Raw genomic sequence first — 18,629 nt, forward strand, 5'->3', positions numbered from 1 at the left:
TAAATTGCACCAAGACAGAGCGTCCCACCCCACCAGTGAGTTGGTAGAGGAGAACATCGAATCCACATCTGTGTAAAAGAGACAACAGCTGACTACAGCATGAGAACCGCGCCTTGTACCTCCTGGTACACTTTTGAAGAATGACCCCACAAAGGTACCTTTTTTCCCTTAAAGTACCCGATCAGTCTTCCAAGAGGCCTTTTGACCAACAGAAATGGTACAAAGTGAACTGAAGGTTTCACCATTGTCTTTCAAAGAGGTTCCAACCCGCAAGATTTGTATCCTTTAAGTTACAGTGTGTGACACACAACGCGTCCCCTCACGAGGTCGAATCCTAGCAAGGCTGGCAGGACTTTTAGGCTGCTGCACTTGCTGTCGCCGCTTCTATGGAGTCTCTGTTATTTGGAATGCCTGGAGGATCATTTCATAGCGCGATGTGGTGAGGAAAAATAGGCTAGCCTGGAATAAAAATAGATATCCGTCGTGTGGCCATGCATTTCTCTCGTGTGACAAGCGTGGTCACTCCAGCCACTTCAATTGATTACAATGATTATCGACAACTACAGCTGTTACAACTGCAACAACTGTTCGTCATGTTCCTCACTGTGGACAGACCTGGTGTTGTATTGTGTATTTTGGAGCTGAGAAAAAGAGAATAGGAGTCACTACAGGCTAGTCTAGTCCGAATGCTCTATCATGCAGCAGTGACAAGTGCGTGGGACACAAGCGTATTTTAAAAAGTGTAAAAAAATGCCAGTTTTCACGTGATAGATTACTGGCGGACTTGAAATCTTAGTAAACTGTGCAAACTGGCTTCAAATCTACTTCCTCAAGGTTCATTCATTGGTTGATCACCAACCTGCTCCAAAGGCAAAGAAGAAGCTCTTGTCGGGGTGTTCCTCTAGTAGCGCCTTCACTCTCTTGCCCATCCTCTCGTTCCTCTTGTAGATGAGTTCTTGTCGGAAGTAACTATCTATTTCCTGGGCGGTCACCTGCTCACTTGGTGGTAGTGTCACATTATTGAAGTTAGGGACCTGGGGAAGAAAGAGGGCGGGATGGTTGGGAATGAAGCCAGAGAAGGAGAAACATGCGCAAAATCAGGGAGCCACATAGGGAGAACACTGGGCAAGTATAGAGAGCAGCAAGGCCCAAAGTACTGACAACAGACAGATGGCAAGAAAGAGAAGAGAGAACAGAAAAGAGGAGAAGAGGGAAATCAAAAGAGCTAGATTGGGAATATAGCAGAAAAGGTTTCGAGTAGTGGGTGGTCAGGGAGGGCTTACGGTGAAGGGGCTGTGTCATTGCAACATTACAGAAGGTCAAAGGGTCAAAATGACTCCTGGTTTATGAACAAGAGGGACAGCAGTTTCAGACAAATCAGATGGGATAAGGTAAGATAAGGTAAGATAAGGCAAGACGGGATAAGATCATGAGAGACGGACCTGTGACGTGTCGTGATTGAAGATGATGGAGTTGAGATCTCCACAGTTGTAGTGTCTGATCAGGTCTTCGGTGGTGTACGGGACCTGAAGGCTTCCTGCCCTCAAAGACTCCTGTTGTAATAATGTCTGGTTCAGAGCAAATATCACCTGGAATGAAACAATGAAAAGCAGTTAGTGACTGATTCATTTTTAGCCTCAAGAGAACCCTTGTCCTCGCCGCTACATGATACAGCAGTAACCTCTGAGAACCACACGGTTTGACGAAGATCAAGAGTGCGCAGTCGGGAAGACCTGCTGAGTTCCTCCTGTGAAGAGGTGCAAAGATGTGATCCTTTTGCTGTCAACAAAGACACTCTTGCCTGTTTACCTGCTGGCTCTGGAAAAAGTTTCATTTGCCAAGCAGGACCTAATTAACACTATTTGACAACAAGCAAGAATCTCTGTAGTCAAACAAAAGATAAACTACAGCAAGTGGTAGAATTGTGTCCATGCAGGTGACGAGCTTACGGCAACAGGTTGACGTTACTTGTCGTGAAATCTTGCGTATGCAAATCAGAATGAAATACAAGTTCTTTTCTAACTTTTGGGGGAAAATGACTAAACTTTTGTCTGTTTGTCTGCCTGTTAGCCACATTATAAACAAACTATGAGGCTGATTTTGACCAAACTTGGTGGAAGGGTGTAGCATTGACCAGCGATGAGGCCTTTCATTTTTGGGGTAGATCCATTGACAACAGTGGAAAAACTGCACTTTCTTAAATTGGGTTTGGCTGAGTTTCCCTTGGTGGAGGTGTGTGTCCTCCGAGTGCCCTCTTGTTTGTAAGTCTCAATGGATTTATGGCTCATTTTTAATTCATATGGATTCTCATTAAACCAGAATTACTGTCCAGAGATGTTGCCAAGATTTGGTTAAGTATTGGTAAAATTCACACCACTCTATTTATTCAGTACAATCTGTTGGCAATACTGCAAGAGTCAGGGAATACTTAACCATTAAGTGTGAACGTTGAGATGGCATGCCAAGAAATATTTTCCAATTTTTGATGAACTCCGTATAAACTATTATCTTTCTTAGCAACCAATACACAGATGTGATCTGGATAAAAGCCCGAACACAATTTAGATGTGGTGAACTAAAAATGAAAGGCATGAGAGAGGGCTGGAGTTGTTCCAGCTGAAGAGATTCAGCTTTTGTGTGAGCGTGAAATCGGCCAGTGTTTGGTGAGAGGACCCTGGTGAGCCCGCTGCCTGTGATCAACGCCTCAAAGACACACACACACACACACACACTGAAGGTCCTTGGATCGGCACAGTTTGACTGAGTCAGACATGTATAGAAAGCACCACCGCATCGCACACCCTCTGTTTGATCTCATCACATACACACACACATTACACACTTGCATGCCATTCATCTTGATTTGCGAAGTTTTTTTTATAGTGAGGGCAGTTCTTTAAAGTGAAGATGTGTATTTGTGGAAGTGTGTGTGCATCAATGTGTGTATTCAGGGTCTTTTTGTGTCACTGCTCTCTTCAAGAACTCATGTCAAATTAATTCTTTATTGATATGCATACCCGTACTCCAACCGGGCCGACCCAAGCGGCTGTTTTTTTTTTTTATGTTCTGCCCTCTAAGGTGATCTGATGACACTTTTCCCTCTGGGTCGGCCCATTGTGGGAGCCTCGGTGTAGCCCAGGAGGAGAGGAGGGCAGCGGAGAGCAGATGCCTTCTTGTCAGGGGACAAAGAACCCCTCCGTCACCCTCTCCTCTCCTCTCTTTCTACGCTCCCTCCAGCTTTCATCAGCCGCGCATCAAAGTGACGCTCTGCATATGAAAAGGACCCCCGTCTTTATGCCACGCAAATTAGCCTATCGCCGCCCCTCCCCGACTCAATTCACAAAAAAACCCACCCTCACATCTGTGCCACGTCCGTGAAGGAAGGCCCTCATCTGCACGGACTCCCTTTTTTTCTCAGCTCTCTCCTCTTTCTCCACTCGCCATGCCTTTCAGCCCCTTAAATTATGGCTGAGAAGGGTGAAGGAGAGAGGTGGGGGGGCGCTCAGTCATAGCAAGATAAAAAGAAAGGGGGGTTAGGGAAGGAAAACGACAGAGAGGAAGAATGAGAAAGTGAGGGAGGATACAGAATCAGGGGGATGGAGTAAAAGAAAAACCTGCTTGATTATTTCTTTGTTTCCACTGTGATCCCTCTCCTCTGTTAGTGCACTCTCTGGGTCAGTGGGTGCATTTTCCCACTCGGCTCCTTTCATCAGGTCTGCCCATTTTCTTCCTCTCCTCCACCACTGCTCGCTACATACTCACCCCCCACCTCCTCCCCTCCTCCTCCTCCTGCATGCACACATACACACACACACACACACACACACTCAGACACACCCCTCACTGATATCAAAGCAAGCGGAGCCAATGAAAGTCAATAATTGTCCTTTGTCATGGAAATGTTCCCTCTTGTTGAGATGTGAGTGGGTTGTGTGCGTGTGTACGCGTGCGCGCCTGTGTGTGTGTGTGTGTGTGTGTGCGCGCGCGCAGCAAAGCGCACAGAGCAAACATCATCACACTCACATTCCCACATGTGGAGATTTGAAGTGTTCGGTTGAGGGGAAAAAAAAACAAACCCTCTCGATCTGGAGTGTGTTGATTTTACTATAGGATTTGCAAGACAAGGACTAAAGTGTATTTGAGGAGAGGTTATTTGAAAAACTCCCTACAGCACAGTCTGTATGTGTGAGAATTGTCATTATAAACAAAGGTGGCACCAATTTGTGTGTGTGTGTGTGTGTGTGTGGGGGGGGGGGGTCGCAGCCAAATGAGGACACGAGGAATTTCCACGTTTCACACACTTCGACAAGATCAGAGTCTACCTACACACACACACACACACACACACACACACACACACACACTTTTACAGCATGATGCCACACAGGGGGAGCAGGGTCGTCATCTCTCCCGCACCTGCGAACATTCAATCTATTTCAAGTCTTGTGAAAACGTGGAGAAAAGGTGTGTGTTTCATAATCTACACCTCAGATGATCAAAACTGTTGTTTGCTTGAATCTCAGAACAGAAAAGGACGAGGCAATATTTTTGTCTTCCGCTTCAGGTGACTGGGTTCATTTGGAAACACTTCTTCTTTCTCCTTAGCCCTTTTGTCAACCCTAAAAGTTTTATTTTCATCCATAAATAGAGCGTCTCTGGTTTCCTGCTCCCTCTTCCATCACTGGCCAGGACTCTGCTATCTGGACATAACGCTGCAACCATGTAAACATCCACTAAAGTGATAGAGAAGCTGCACCGTTCAAATCAGGTGGTTTTTCTAGTTAAAATGAAAGCGTTTGTGTCAAATCTTGAGTCATGCTTGAAGAAGCGTTTTAAAGTTTGTGACCTGACATTTTATAGCTTTGCTGTTGCTAAACTCCTTTAACGTCCAGCTATGAGTACGTGGCTAACCAGCCTTTTCTGATTCCCCGAGGAGTCGACAAACCTGAACATGAATTCAAGGCATTTCAGGGGGAATAACCGAGGAGCAAACGCTGACATTTGGGTAACCGGTTACTTGAACAACCTGGAGTCCTCTCGTAACTTCTCTGAAACCACTAATGAAGCTAAGCCCAAAAGTTGAGTCAGGAAGACGCCATGCTGCACTCAGGTGTCTCACCCCTAATCTGTCATTCTTGCTTCTCGAGCGTGCTCAGTCACATCCCAGCTGTCAAATACTCGGTGAGGGTGTGGTCGAGCTTCATTTGTCTCCTACTGATTCTACCCTACAGCACAGTGGAAGATTTTCATCGCCGGTCATTCCATCTCTTAAAATATGTCTACTTCTGCTCACGTTTTTATTTTCTGCCTTTATGAAAGGTTCATCTCAGGACTTCCTGCTTGCATCCCATTAAGTCTCACTCCTCCTCAGGACAATCAGCAACTGCAGCTGGAGCATTGATTTCACTCCTGGCGCCCTGCACCTCGAAAGCCTCAAACCCACCGGGTGTGTTTATAAAGCCAGCGTTGTGTCAGTTGATGCAGCCAACACACTAACGATCGCTTTTCTCATTTTTACGCTTGTTTTACATAGTACATTATACTTCATTGCAAATTATTCTGCTTCTGTCCTACACATAATTCCTCTTTACAGGAAGTACATCTTTAAGAATTGAATCTTAATTTTTTCAAAATCCCGCTTCGCCGCACCAACTGTATGTGAGGTCTTGTCAAACTTTATATCTGAAGTGAACAGCACCAGGATCCAGTCCTTGTATGGTAAAGAATCAGGTTTCTGATGTCAATTGCGAGTGATACATTTCCACTTCCAGTATAACGAGAGCCGGCGTGCTATTGTACCTACAGTATGACTGTTTGTGTCAGTTCTCCTGACTAATTTTGTTATGTGTCTCATCTTTTAGAAATAGCTTGTACACATTCTTGATTGCCTGTGTCTCCGTGTACACACACACACACACACACACACACACACACACACACACACACACACACACACAAAGCCGAGTCAATGAGCCTTGGCCATCTCCCAAGTACAAATGAAGACTTCCAAAACCTCCTCTGTTTCCTCTTGACTCTGATCTTATCAGAGTAGTACAACTTACTCCTCTCTCTCTCTCTCTCTCTCTCTCTCCCTCTCACACACACACAGGAATAAGAGGGAGAAGAATAGACTATAATTTCTGCAAGATACCAGTGAAGTCAAACCACAAGCAAAGAGGAATGAACTCTGGTAGCTGATGTTATCAGCAGAATATCAGCGGAGGAGGAGGAGGAGGAGGAGGACTGAGTGATGAAGGCAGACAGAAACAGACAGAGATCAGGATTCAGAGTTACTTATGAGCGATGTTATCGGTGAAATGTTAACCGGATCGCTCAACCCTAGAACAAGACCTATCAAGAGTAGAGCAGCGCTGCCAGGATCTTCCAGAACAATTGCTGGGAGACTTCTCTATCAGAGGAGATGTCTTCAGGTGGTCCCGCCAGCACCTGGCAAGCTCACCGCAACACTAATCAGGCTTCTATTCAAATCCATGGTGAAGACTCTGTCCCACTTTCAGAGAGACGTCACAAAGAACTTTCAAATGCATGCGTTTTAATCCACTAAGTGACTATCAGGATTTGCTTTGTCAAGACAATCACTAGGTGGCACTACTTCTCCGTTGGAGGAAGAGGGCGCAACAAGAGGGAAATGGTTTGGCCTCTGACTGCTCCTCAATTAGTTCTTAAAACATTTTGCTAATTTAACGAATTTTCTCTCAATTTTTTACCGTACCATTACCTTTTCTAATACAAACGTGCTCTTTAAAATAAGTTGATGGATCCTGACTCGTACATGACCTGGAAGACATTTGAGACCTGAGTCATGGACCATTTGAGTCAAAAAAAGACAGAGGAGACAGAGACGACAAAGTGTTTTCGATTGTTAAAAATAATCCAGAGACCTCAGATCCGTCTGCCACATTCAAATCAACAGCAGAGGAACATCGTGGTTGTCCAGCAGCCACAGTACAACCAACCCTACAACCAACGTTTTCGAGAAATAATCAATATTTATTTCTAAATGGTCACAAAAATCTTGACTAGGTTAATTCATCGACTCGTTTTGAAAGAAGCGGGGTTTTTTTTGTTTGTTTTTTTAACGTCTCGAGCAACAGACTTTGGGTTCCCGTTCTCCACATAATAGTTCAAAAATGTCTCGATGGAATTATTTCAAATTTTCTAAAATGTCCACTGGGCCCCAAGGATCAACTGAGAAATATAATTCTGGTGTTCAAATATTAAATTTCAAGGTCAAAATCACCTCACACCATCATGCTAACCTCAGGAATATCTTCAAACACACTCCATCCATCCATTGGGTTTTTCATTTCATGTTTACAACTGAGCCGGTGTAATTTTGTAAATTTGCCTAAGTTGAACAAAATTCTTGATAGAATGAAAAAAAAAAAGGTAATACAAATCCAATTATGCTTCAAAATCTGAACAGAATCTCGGACTTGGAGAATCATCACACCTTGATTGTTAAGACATAAAAATCTTCCTCTCATGATCCGAAGTCCGTCAAACATCACGTGAACGTCCACCAAGCCCGAGGCCGTAACATCCTGAGTGATTTACACTGGTATTTGCTCATATCAGGACCGTTAAAGCGACAACAATCTGCCCAGAAATCACTAACTGTAATGCTTAATTTGAGACTTTGATAAACTGCTATTTTCTAAAATGACAACTTTCCAACCCTCGTCACTCAGTCTGTCCCACACAGTGAGGAGGGACGAGGTCTTCCACGGCTCATCTTTCCACGCTGTAATGCGGTGGCGCAAAAAAAAAAAAAAAGTTTCATGTTTGTAAAGAGATTGCAGTGTCAAAAGATGTGAATGGCTGGAAAATGCTGCAGAAAAGGATCCTGGTTTCATTCAGCAGGTATTCACCTACTGTCTCTGCTCATGCATACGCGTGCGCACACGCACGTAAATCTTTCACCACCGTACAATTGAGGTTTCACTTTTTGGCTAGAAACCCACCATTTAAACACACACACACACACACACACACACCTGTCAGTTTGAGTTATCTATATTGTTTCTACACTTCATCTCCTTATCCCTCCTCATCTCGCCGACCTCTTGCCTTGTCTCCCTCTTTTCTCTCCTCAGTTCCCTCCTTCCAACTCCGCATGAGCGCATACTTTCCTTCCCCTTGTCCTACACTTCCACTCTCACTCCTACGTTCATCCTATGATTTCACTCCTCTCTCTCTCTCTTTGATCCTGTACATTCCCTTACCTCCCTCTCCTCGTATCCTTCTCTCCATCCATCTCTGCCTCCCTTTCTCACTCTTGCACTCCTTCTCTCTCTCTTTGATCCTATACATCCCCTCTATCAACCAGGTCTTTTAAGATTTGACCCCTGCATTCTTCGGGTCACTAATGACCTCCTCACTTTGTGTGCGCACGTGTGTGTGTGTGTGTGTGTGTGTGTGTGTGTACACCTGTGCAAGATTAGGTCTTTACTGTGTGTTTGTATGCATCTGTCTCCATATGTTAGCATGTATATATATGTGTGTGTGTGTGTGTGTGTTAGTGTGAGTGTGTGTGTGCGTTTAAATGCTTCATCATCGTGGATTATTAGTGCCTCTGCACAGCTTAACATGAACCTTTGAAGAAGCTTTATTAATTTTCCAATGCAGAAGCAAAAAAAAAAAGGAAATGTGGGATCTGGATTTCCTTGAAAGAAGAGTAAAAGAAAAAGGGCAAGATGGTGGTTTTCTTTCCGAGCCACACAGGGAGAAAAAAAAAACAATAAAATGGGACAAAATCTATAAAAATAATAATGACTGACAACTGTTTTTCTTCCTCATTTTGAAAGGAAAATACATCTTGTGATATAATTGAAGTATCTTATTCCTTTGAATCTTGGACGCTTCAATCAGTGACTCTTAACAACTCTGTTAACTTTCCCTCCAGGAGAAGAGACTTTCATGTTTCGTATATTGGTTTCCCACTAAAAGGGAAATCAGCGGTTGGTAATGACCGATCTTTTTGTATGATTCGGTAAATACGTCCTCACAGTCTGTCTGCGCTCTGAAAAAGATCCAGATACAGCTCTTAAATGTCAAGCAGATACTATGTTCTGAAAAAATCTTGTTTCCAAATAAACAACAACCATCCATTCATTTACTTCCGCTTATCCTGTTAAGGGTCGCGGGGGAGGGGCGGGGGGTGGAGCCTATCCCAGCAGCCTTCAGGCAAGAGGCGGGGTTCACCCTGGACAGGTCACCAGTCCATCTCAGGACCAACACATAGAGACAGACAACCATTCACACTCACAGTCACACCTACGGTCAATTTAGAGTATCAATCAGCCTCGTCCTCTCTTGATGTCTTTGGACTGTGGGAGGAAGCTGGAGTACCAGAGAGAACCCACACAGGAACAGGGAGAACATGGAGACTCCACACAGAAAGATCCTGTGATGGAGCCGGGGCTCAAACCCGGAACCTTCTTGCTGTGAGCCGACAGTGCTGACCACTGCACCACCGTGCAGCCATAAATAAACATGGAAATGAGAAATGTGCAGGGACAAAGTTGTGATTCATCAAACGAGTATATTTTCGATGGCGTCTGTAAATATTCAGTATTACGTGTTGTGAACAATGATGAACAACATTTTCTCTTCTCATGATTGACCAATAAGGTCTATTGCGAGTTGCATCATGAACATTTGTCATCTTTAAGAAGTTGGGCCACTTAGCAGCTACAACAGGTGACCCGCCTGGCTGAACGTAGCCAGCACAGCAGGGAGGATGCACTGTGGTACAGGTCAACCTGGACGTTCAACAACACTTTATCAAACTTAAACAGTCTATTCAGGAAGATAAGCTCCACAGATCAACACCGCTTTTTGATTTTTGAAGCATAAATACAATCATTCGTAGCACAGAGCTAACGTCATGCTATGAACGTGTGACTTCAACCAGACATAAAGATTTTTCTCAGAAGCAGCTGTACACGTTAGCGATAGAATACAGCTCCCTAAATGCTATGTGGTCGAGCAAGCACACTTTTGTTGGAGGAGCAAGGTGACAAAAAGTGACACAGGCTACTCACTCAGCAAAGTTAACAGTGCGGTTCTTCACAAGAACCAGCCCTTTCCATATTTAACAGATTTTGTTCTTGATAAACGGTACAAATTAGTGACAGAGCTGTTTGAGACGCAAGGTGTGATTGTTGATTGGGTTCTGAAGGCCGGGACCGCCTGGTCGGCTTCAACTGAACCCGGAAATTCCATCACTAGTATTCAGCGTCTTTGGTTCTCTTAATTGAAAGTGAACATTTGATCAACATAGATCACAATTACTTCTCCGAGCCCAGCGGCTAATATACAAACCACATTTGTACAACTACCCCTTCCCCTTCTTTCTGTGTGTTCTCCGAGTTTCTCTCTCTCTCTTCATCTCTGTCCAAAACCTCTCTCCCTCCCTCTCTCCCTCTCGCCCAGTAAAAACATTCTTGCGGGGTGCATTTACCTTGGTGCCCGGACGCAGCCAAATATTTAGGCTGTCAAAGGGAATCAGCCTCAAACCAAATGGCTCGGAGGTCTGTGTTAGAGAGAGAGAGAGAGAGAGAGAGAGAGAGAGAGAGAGAGAGAGAAAGAGAGAGAGAGAGAGTGTGTGTGTGTACTGGGGATTGTGGTGATTGAAATGTCAACTTCTCAAACCTCCACGCTATCCAACCTCACTACACACTGAACAAGTGATATAAAGACACACACACACACACACACACACACACACACACACACACACACACACACACACACACACATTCACTACTCCACATTTGCACACAATTACTGATGACAAATGAGAGGAGGTTTAAAGAACTAATCCACAGTTGATAGTCACCAAGACAGACAATTGATTTACTGTTATTTAATGCCAAAAAATGACTTTGCTAATGTGGCGATCAGTTGTTTTTCATTTTGAACTGAATGTTTGAACTGAGATGGTTTATACTCTCAAAACCGACAAAAAACAGACGAATAAGACATCATGGGCTTGATTTCATGGGGTTTGGTATCCCTTTAAATGTATCGATTTCCAATCTGCCAGTAAGATTCAAATTTTGGTTCCAAAAATGTTATAAGAAAGTCTAGATTATCGTACTTATTTAACATCAAATTTACTTTTTTAAATGTTGCTAACTGCGTATTTCAAAAACTTAATAGTACATTTATCTAAGTATACAGTGCGTAGCCTTACTGACAGAAGTCACACTTATTTTGTTCCTACTACTAGTGGATGTGCTGGAGAGGCGCTAGCGGACACACCAGAAGACATGGAAGTCTGTACAGTCTTGAAGGTGGACGTAATGTAGTCGTCAGTTTTTGCTCTGCTTTCATATGCGACCTGAGCAGCAGCGAATTAGCTTTAGCCCCATTCCCACGAGCCTAAATCCCTGCTAACACACCCTAACACCAGGCTTTTTTATGATATTCAGAACGCAGAAAAGTCCGTATTAAATTCTCGGACATAAATCTGACTCCACTGCCAACGACTGTGGCAATGAGAGCTTGTTGTGCTGCTCAAAAAAGTTCACTCAATTAATTCTTTCGAAAAGATAGTTTTGAGTTTGTTTTTTGTATCACCTAAATACATTTTGTGCTCATTACTGTTGAAGGAGCTTCATATCTAACTTGTGTTAATCTTTTATCCGTTGTACAATGAATCATTCTAAGCTGAAGTGTATATTATTACATATACAGCATTGAACACATAAATCTATACAAATCATGCAGTGCCATGATGGATGACACGTCATGTTCTTTTAGCCTTTGGTATGTGATGTGTTCAGGAACCTTTCAGAAGAAAAGACATGAATGTGACTTTTATGGCTAACCGTCATTCATAACGACTGTTTTCTGTCATTTTATTGAATCGACAACTGATTCAAGGACAGAACAACAGGAGTTCCAGCTTCAGTCACGGTCACATGGTCTCCTGACACAATACGGGGGGCAAATTATATGTTTTTTTTCCAACTGTGTTGTGAATGTGTATGAAAACACCTGTGACACACGTGCATACACACTCACTCACTGGCATCAGTCTTCGCACTTTCCCAGTCTATCATTCTTCCCTTCTCTCTTTAGCGCACGCACACACACAGACACAGACACAGACACAGACACACACACACACACACACACACACAGGTTCAACCCAAATCCCACCGAGCAGAGAGCCCCACAGTCCATAAGTCCACTGAGAAGCAGCATGAGGGTTTTGGAAATACTGCGAGCCACAAGGAAAACAGCCATCAATCTCTGCAACTGTCTGTTGACTGGAGGAACGCCGGTCAGCTTCAGCGCAGCACGAATCAAAAACAACACAGCAGATCAAGATTTTGCCACATTTGCCTGTGGAAAAAAGAACTGGAGACTAAAACAAAGTGCTGCATTGTCTTCGGGTCTCAACGGCAGCATCCACGCGCTCAGTGGCTGAATTATTCAAGGGTTCTCAAACCACTTCAACCAAAGCAAAGCAAAAGTTTCGATATCACCTGCAAACTTGTCTTCAACGTCACTGTAAGTTAGGTTAATGGCATGTTTCTTTACTGTGAGGGACACACACACACACACACACACACACACACACACACAGTCATGCATACAGATGTAAAGGATGGAGTCTATGGTGGCAGAACACTCAGTTATGATCGTTTTTAGAGGATAAAATACAGCTCCGTGACTTCAAATGATTACCACTTTTGCCTGGGAAGTAATCAGCGCAACATGACTTGATTCAGTTCTAAATAATAATAACACTGATTAATTTTTCCTGGTAGGTGATGAATAAAAAAGTGTCTTCATCTTCATTGCAGTTCCTGTCTTCCTCCATGCCAGACTTGTACTTTACACGTTACATGTTCCTGTATCAAGTGGGACTGAGACTGCTCAGATGTTTAATGAGTCACTGTTTGTCACAGCTCAGCCAAACAATCTCTACCCTCCGAGTCGCGGAGTGCGTTACTACGGTACATTTGTATCATAGTGCGGCATAAAAATGTCTAATGAAAGCCATCAACCTCGTTCTTTTATATCATAACTGTTAGAAAGAAGCGACAGAACTGCGACATTTCAAGTGAGTAAGAGCCATAAGTATTCACTTTTTTGTGTTTTATATTTTCATATTGGTATTCATATAGCCACCGTTGTTTATTGGCGCCTCTGTTGGATATTTTTCCACAGCTTGGAATTTAATGGTGTTGTTAGTTTACAAGCTGCTCGATGTCCCAAATCAAAGGCAAAAAAAGAAAAGAAAGTGTCATTCGTTTGTGTTTAACTGACAGAATTATAAAAAGAATAGTAAGGAGACATTTTCTTCTTAGAATCTACAGAAAACGTACTATGTCTAGATATAAGATTAGGTCCGTATCACACAGCCCTACCTACAATCAGTTCCAAGTACACACAAATATGTATTTCAGCTCAGGAAGATGAGGTTTTTTTCCTCCTGTATCACTTCTGCCACTCCGGATAGCAGAAAGAGTCAGCAACGTATATTTAGATCGAAGCTAATAGCAGCACTGAATCGACAGGATTACAGTTTAAACAAAAATCTAAATTTGTAGTTTGCTGAAAATGCACCCAGTCAAGAAGATGTGGATTATACAAGATGATGTGCTTTTATAGTTTGCAAAATAATGTTTTCAAGAGAATTCTGCAGTTGCTTCCGGGCTGCTGTGCTGACTTTTCTCATGTACTTTAGAACAATTGTGATTGAAAGAGAGCAAAAAGTTGTGATTGATGGAGTTAATAACTACTGAAGAACGGTTACATTTAAAGAAATAATGAACGCTGACAAAAGCTCAGAGCAGAGGAGGAGAGGGTGAGAAAAGGAGCTCGTGGAAAAGTGATGTGTTACGCAGCAGACCAGAATATCATCGTACACAATGTCACAGTGTAAGTCAAAATGTGTACCTTAGAACTGAATGTGTAATGAGATGTTCTGATATAGAACATTGGTGAACATCTGTTTTGAATTCATTCTGATCCCTTAAGAGAAGAAGAAGAAGAAACAGCCTCTGGGCTTTAAGACATTAAATCTGCCACTGCATCAAATGATGGGTGCAACTTTGTTAAGACTCAGAGCAGGACAACGACAAAAAAAAAAAACGTTTCCAAAAAAAAAAAAAAAAGCAGACACCAGCGCCAGAAATAAAATTCTAACTTTTGACTATGCAGAAGTCAGATAGAGAGACAGCAGGAATCAAAAACCCACACTGCGCTATTTGTGAGTATCTGCAATTCCCCTAAACCTCTGGCTCTGAACCAGAACCAAAGCAACAAAAGTGAATAGGCCATGCACAATACACACACACACACACACGCACACACACACACACACACACACAAACATTGACATTAATATGCACATAAACATTTCCCATCATCTTGCATCAATTCTCTTCTCCTAAACAAAAGTGAGCACAAGCAAACAGTGACGGGTGTTGTTTTGCAGACGTCCGCCGCGACCCACAGCCTCACAACCACACACTTGTACACAGACAACAAAATATGAAAAACATCCAAACAGGCTAAATGGGTTCCAAGTCCAGTTTAAAAAAAAAAAAAAAAAAAAAAATTTCACATAAGATGGCACGAGCATAAACATGGCAACAATAATGACTGTCAAAGCTACATAAATGATATGAGACGACACTTTAAAAAAAAAAAACATTGCGACAATTTTAGAACAGCAGAATAAGTGCTGTGGGAAGACAAACACACACACACTCACACACACACACACAGAAAATACAGGGCTGTGTATGGTTCACAATGAAGCCCTAGGGATTCTGCTGTCAAGTTTATAATGTGTGAATGGATTAGACATGTCATCGAGCTAATCAGTAACGGCCTGTGATTACTCAGTCCAACATTAAAACACTGTGAATGATCGATCAAATCAGGTCTATAGATTCCACTCTTCTTTAAATAATTAATGAATTTTAGAAGGAAACAAAAAAATACAAGCTAAAGGATAAGATGACATTCAATTCCAAGTTTTAATTCCTCAGTAGTTCATTTTTTTATCTTGTAAAAGCAATTTGAGAGAAAAACTGAAGATTTGAGGCAGACAAGTTAAATCAAACCACATTTTGCTCAACAGGCTCATATTTTCAAACTGTTTTCGGGGGTGAAAAAGGTGGATTCTCCTGCACAGCTCAGCAATTCACACTGGTGCCGGTGGTGTCAGGAAAGAAGGCCATCGTAGAGAAGAGTTTCCACTGCACTTGAATGGCATTGAAAGGTGAAGATATTGCCAATACGGTTAAAGTTTGAACACCAGCAGCTCTGAGTTAAATTCCCTGAGTTTTTATTTCCAGGAAATTCCTTCTGATTAGCATTTACCCTGACATGATCCACTTTTGGCAAAGGCTATCACTGTACCTAACAAGATCGATGTGGATTTGTGGATCCCAGTGACACTCGACCTTTTTTAAATCACTCATGTTTGCAGCGTCCACTTGTAAAACATGAAGCCTGCATTGCATCTGAGGTTATCATATCCAGGATGGTGGCCATGCTATGAAAATAACAGCGAGGTTACAAAAACCTAGGAGGGGGGGCTGAAGCATTGAGAAGAAAGACACACTGGACATGAAAATGAGCTGAGAGGCCAAACACTGATGTTGTTGTTAAGCCCTCGCAGGTTTTATGATCTGAGCTACTGCAGGCAGACAGACAGACCCCCGAAATACAAATAGTCTTTGGGTAGAAACGAGTCGAAACGTTCCTCGTGCATGCATGCATGTGTGTGTGTGTGTGTGGACCTCACTCTGGCTGGAGGAATCTGATACGCATGTTTAGGTACGTGCTGGTTGGACATGTGTGGACAAATGAGGAAAAAAAAGCATGAGTGTGTACGTTGTAAAACCATTTACTTTGGCTCTTGATTATGTATCATGTCACCCAGGCAGCAGTGGTGTGTAATCACTACTTTTCATGAATTGGGCTTCCATTGAATTCAAATTTAAAAAAAAAACTGTAGAAATCTCGAAAAAAGGGAGATATGCATCAGTTGTGGTTCCTCTCACAAATAAAATGAAGTTATGTAACATGGCCAGTAGATGGCGGAATAAACAACATTACGCATGACAGTTAAAAAAAAAAAAGCCTCCAAAAACTAGAGAGACAACTCTTGGAATTAACTTCAGTTGGACAAGCAGTCATTTATCATGTTGCATGATGACAAAAGACAAATACAAAGTTTGGTAACATTCGTAAAGACGCCAGCGGCAGACACAACTGGTTAATCACAAGAGTTTAAGACTTTGCAGAGTAAATCAAAAGGAGGCGAGAGACCCTGCTGCTGACCTGAGGCTAGTTCATGTGGGCTAATGCTAGGCTTGGCTAGTTCATGTGGGCTAATGCTAGGCTTGGCTAGTTCATGTGGGCTGACGTGAGACTAGGCTAGTTCATGTCGGCTAATGCTAGGCTAGGCTAGTTCATGTAGGATGACGTGAGACTAGACTAGCTCATGTGGGCTAATGCTAGGCTCGGCTAGTTCATGTGGGCTGATGTAAGACTAGGCTAGTTCATGTGGGCAAATGATATACTCGGCTAGGCTATGCAGGCTAACACTTGGCTAGGCTAGGATATGTTGGCTGATACTAGGCGGGACAAGACAGGCTGACGCTAAGCTATACTATGTAAGCTAACGATAGAAGCAACGGGTGTTAAAAGTAATAAGAGCGCAGGCTGAAGGCATATTATTTTAAATGATGTTTCGTCTGCTTTCATTGACTACTGACTGTGCATTTTATCAGGCAGAATGATGCTCCACCACAGACTTGTATTCTGAATGTGATTCATTTGCAAACAGAGAAAAAGCACCATTACTGTTTCCACATACTGTGCACCAAACTGTCAGCACCATTATATTGTTCACATTCTCTGTAGATATCACATTTATACCGATACCATGAAAGGAGCGGCACTGATCAGAGGAAGCGTGACAGTCTAGCAACTGAGGGGTCGCTGGTTCAACCTTCACTCCCCCCGCTGACCATGTCCAAGTGCCCTTGAGCAAAATACTGAACCCCTCATTGCTCCTGATGGCCCTGTGACAAACTGGAGATCCATCCAGGGTGAACCCTGGCTCTCACCCAATGTCAGCGAGGATAAACTCCACCCCCAACCCTTAACAGATAAGCAGTATTGAAAATAGATGGATGGATGGATTGAAGGATGAATAGATGGATGGATGGATGGATGGATAATACCATGAATGATTCTGGCCACACTAATAATCGCTGCAGTAGAATACAGATGTAAATCAGGAGAGATTGTTTCACTAAAGACAAACAGAATCATCTCCCTCAGATGTGAGAAACACTGTTTGCCAGTCGCTTACAGGGAACAACATACAAGCTCTGTAATATTTCCATTGACAAACAAACATGCAGGCAAACTACACAAACATGCAACATTTCTCTCTTTCTTACAGACGCCAAACAAGTCAGAGCAGTGGACCATCACATTTCCAGTTATGTTGAGACCAATATCTGTCAGCCTTCCAAGAGGCAACAAGTATTAATCAAAATGAAATGTGTTCCGCTAAAAAGATCTTATCTACAGGTTGAACTTCTTACAAGCTTGAACTTCTTACAAGCTGGCAAAGAAGCACAACAGCTGTTATGGCTGCTATAGTGTCAATGTTCCCAGTGGAGTCTTCCAAGAACACGTCTCCGTTTCACCTTCATTCAGCTCTCTAATAGCTGGCGAAAGACGCCAAATAGATGAAAGATGATCTTTAGTTGATCACTTCACTTTTTTAACCCAGCAGACCAGACATAAGTCTGTTTATTACGCAAGCTGACAGATGTTGTCTGGCACACAAATGAACGTTTAAACATTTAATCGGGTGTGTCAAGTGGAATACAAACTGTTCTGCATCCAGAGAACCTCATAAGACCCACAGCGGGAGATCAGTTGCTTTTTTTTAATCGCCTCACAAAGATCCAGAAGATGTTGATTCCACAGGTCATACGGTTTGGGAAGGCTGTGATTTGAATGTCATATGAACCCCAATAACCAAATATCAAATAAGCATCTTAAAAGAAATAAAAGTAGTTAAGTTTGTCGGGTAGAAAATTAAAAGACTCCTAAATTAGTGAAAAGTGATGTGAGAAAATACAATTTGTAGAAGTTTAATGACTATGACAGCAGGCGAAACCAAATGAAACGACTATAAACTTGGGATACTACAAACGGTTATTCTCATTAATCTGGGGCTAATTTCACAAGTAATGACTCTTTTAGTCAATAGTTTAAAACTTCAGTCACGAGATTGTTTTTTTTTTTCTATCCAACGATCCAAAAGCCAAATATTCTTAAACAGACCCCGGTGAAAATAAATCGACCACTCATTCAAGCTTGATCGATGGAGCTCTGCTTCACTCGCGATGTGTTCAGACATCTATGGAGTAGCTCGCTTCAAGCACATTCCACATTTAGCATGAATCCTGCAGAGGTTTCAACCAGCTCTATGCTGCTGTTATCATCCATCCATCCAACCATTTTCTATTCCGCTTATCCGTGAAGGGTCGCAGGGGGGTGGAGCTTATCCCAGCTGACATTGGGTGAGAGGCGGGGTTCACCCT

At 42.7% G+C, this 18,629-nt stretch overlaps 1 protein-coding gene across 1 annotated transcript in view; it reads right to left on the reverse strand.

Moving 5' to 3' along the window:
* trabd2a (TraB domain containing 2A) overlaps positions 1 to 18,629 on the reverse strand; it is a 69,081-nt gene that overhangs the window by 35,961 nt on the left and 14,491 nt on the right. Inside the window, exons 3-4 of the mRNA XM_086187716.1 lie at positions 1,443 to 1,589; positions 860 to 1,034 (exon numbers count right to left, since the gene is read on the reverse strand). Coding sequence (XP_086043842.1) covers positions 860 to 1,034; positions 1,443 to 1,589 — 322 coding nt within the window. The remainder of the gene's footprint in view (positions 1 to 859; positions 1,035 to 1,442; positions 1,590 to 18,629) is intronic.

The sequence above is a fragment of the Aulostomus chinensis genome, chromosome 19 (assembly GCF_037954235.1).
Source record: "Aulostomus chinensis isolate RoL2024-O1b breed Wild chromosome 19, RoL_Achi_v1.0, whole genome shotgun sequence".
Taxonomy (NCBI): Eukaryota; Metazoa; Chordata; class Actinopteri; order Syngnathiformes; family Aulostomidae; genus Aulostomus; species Aulostomus chinensis.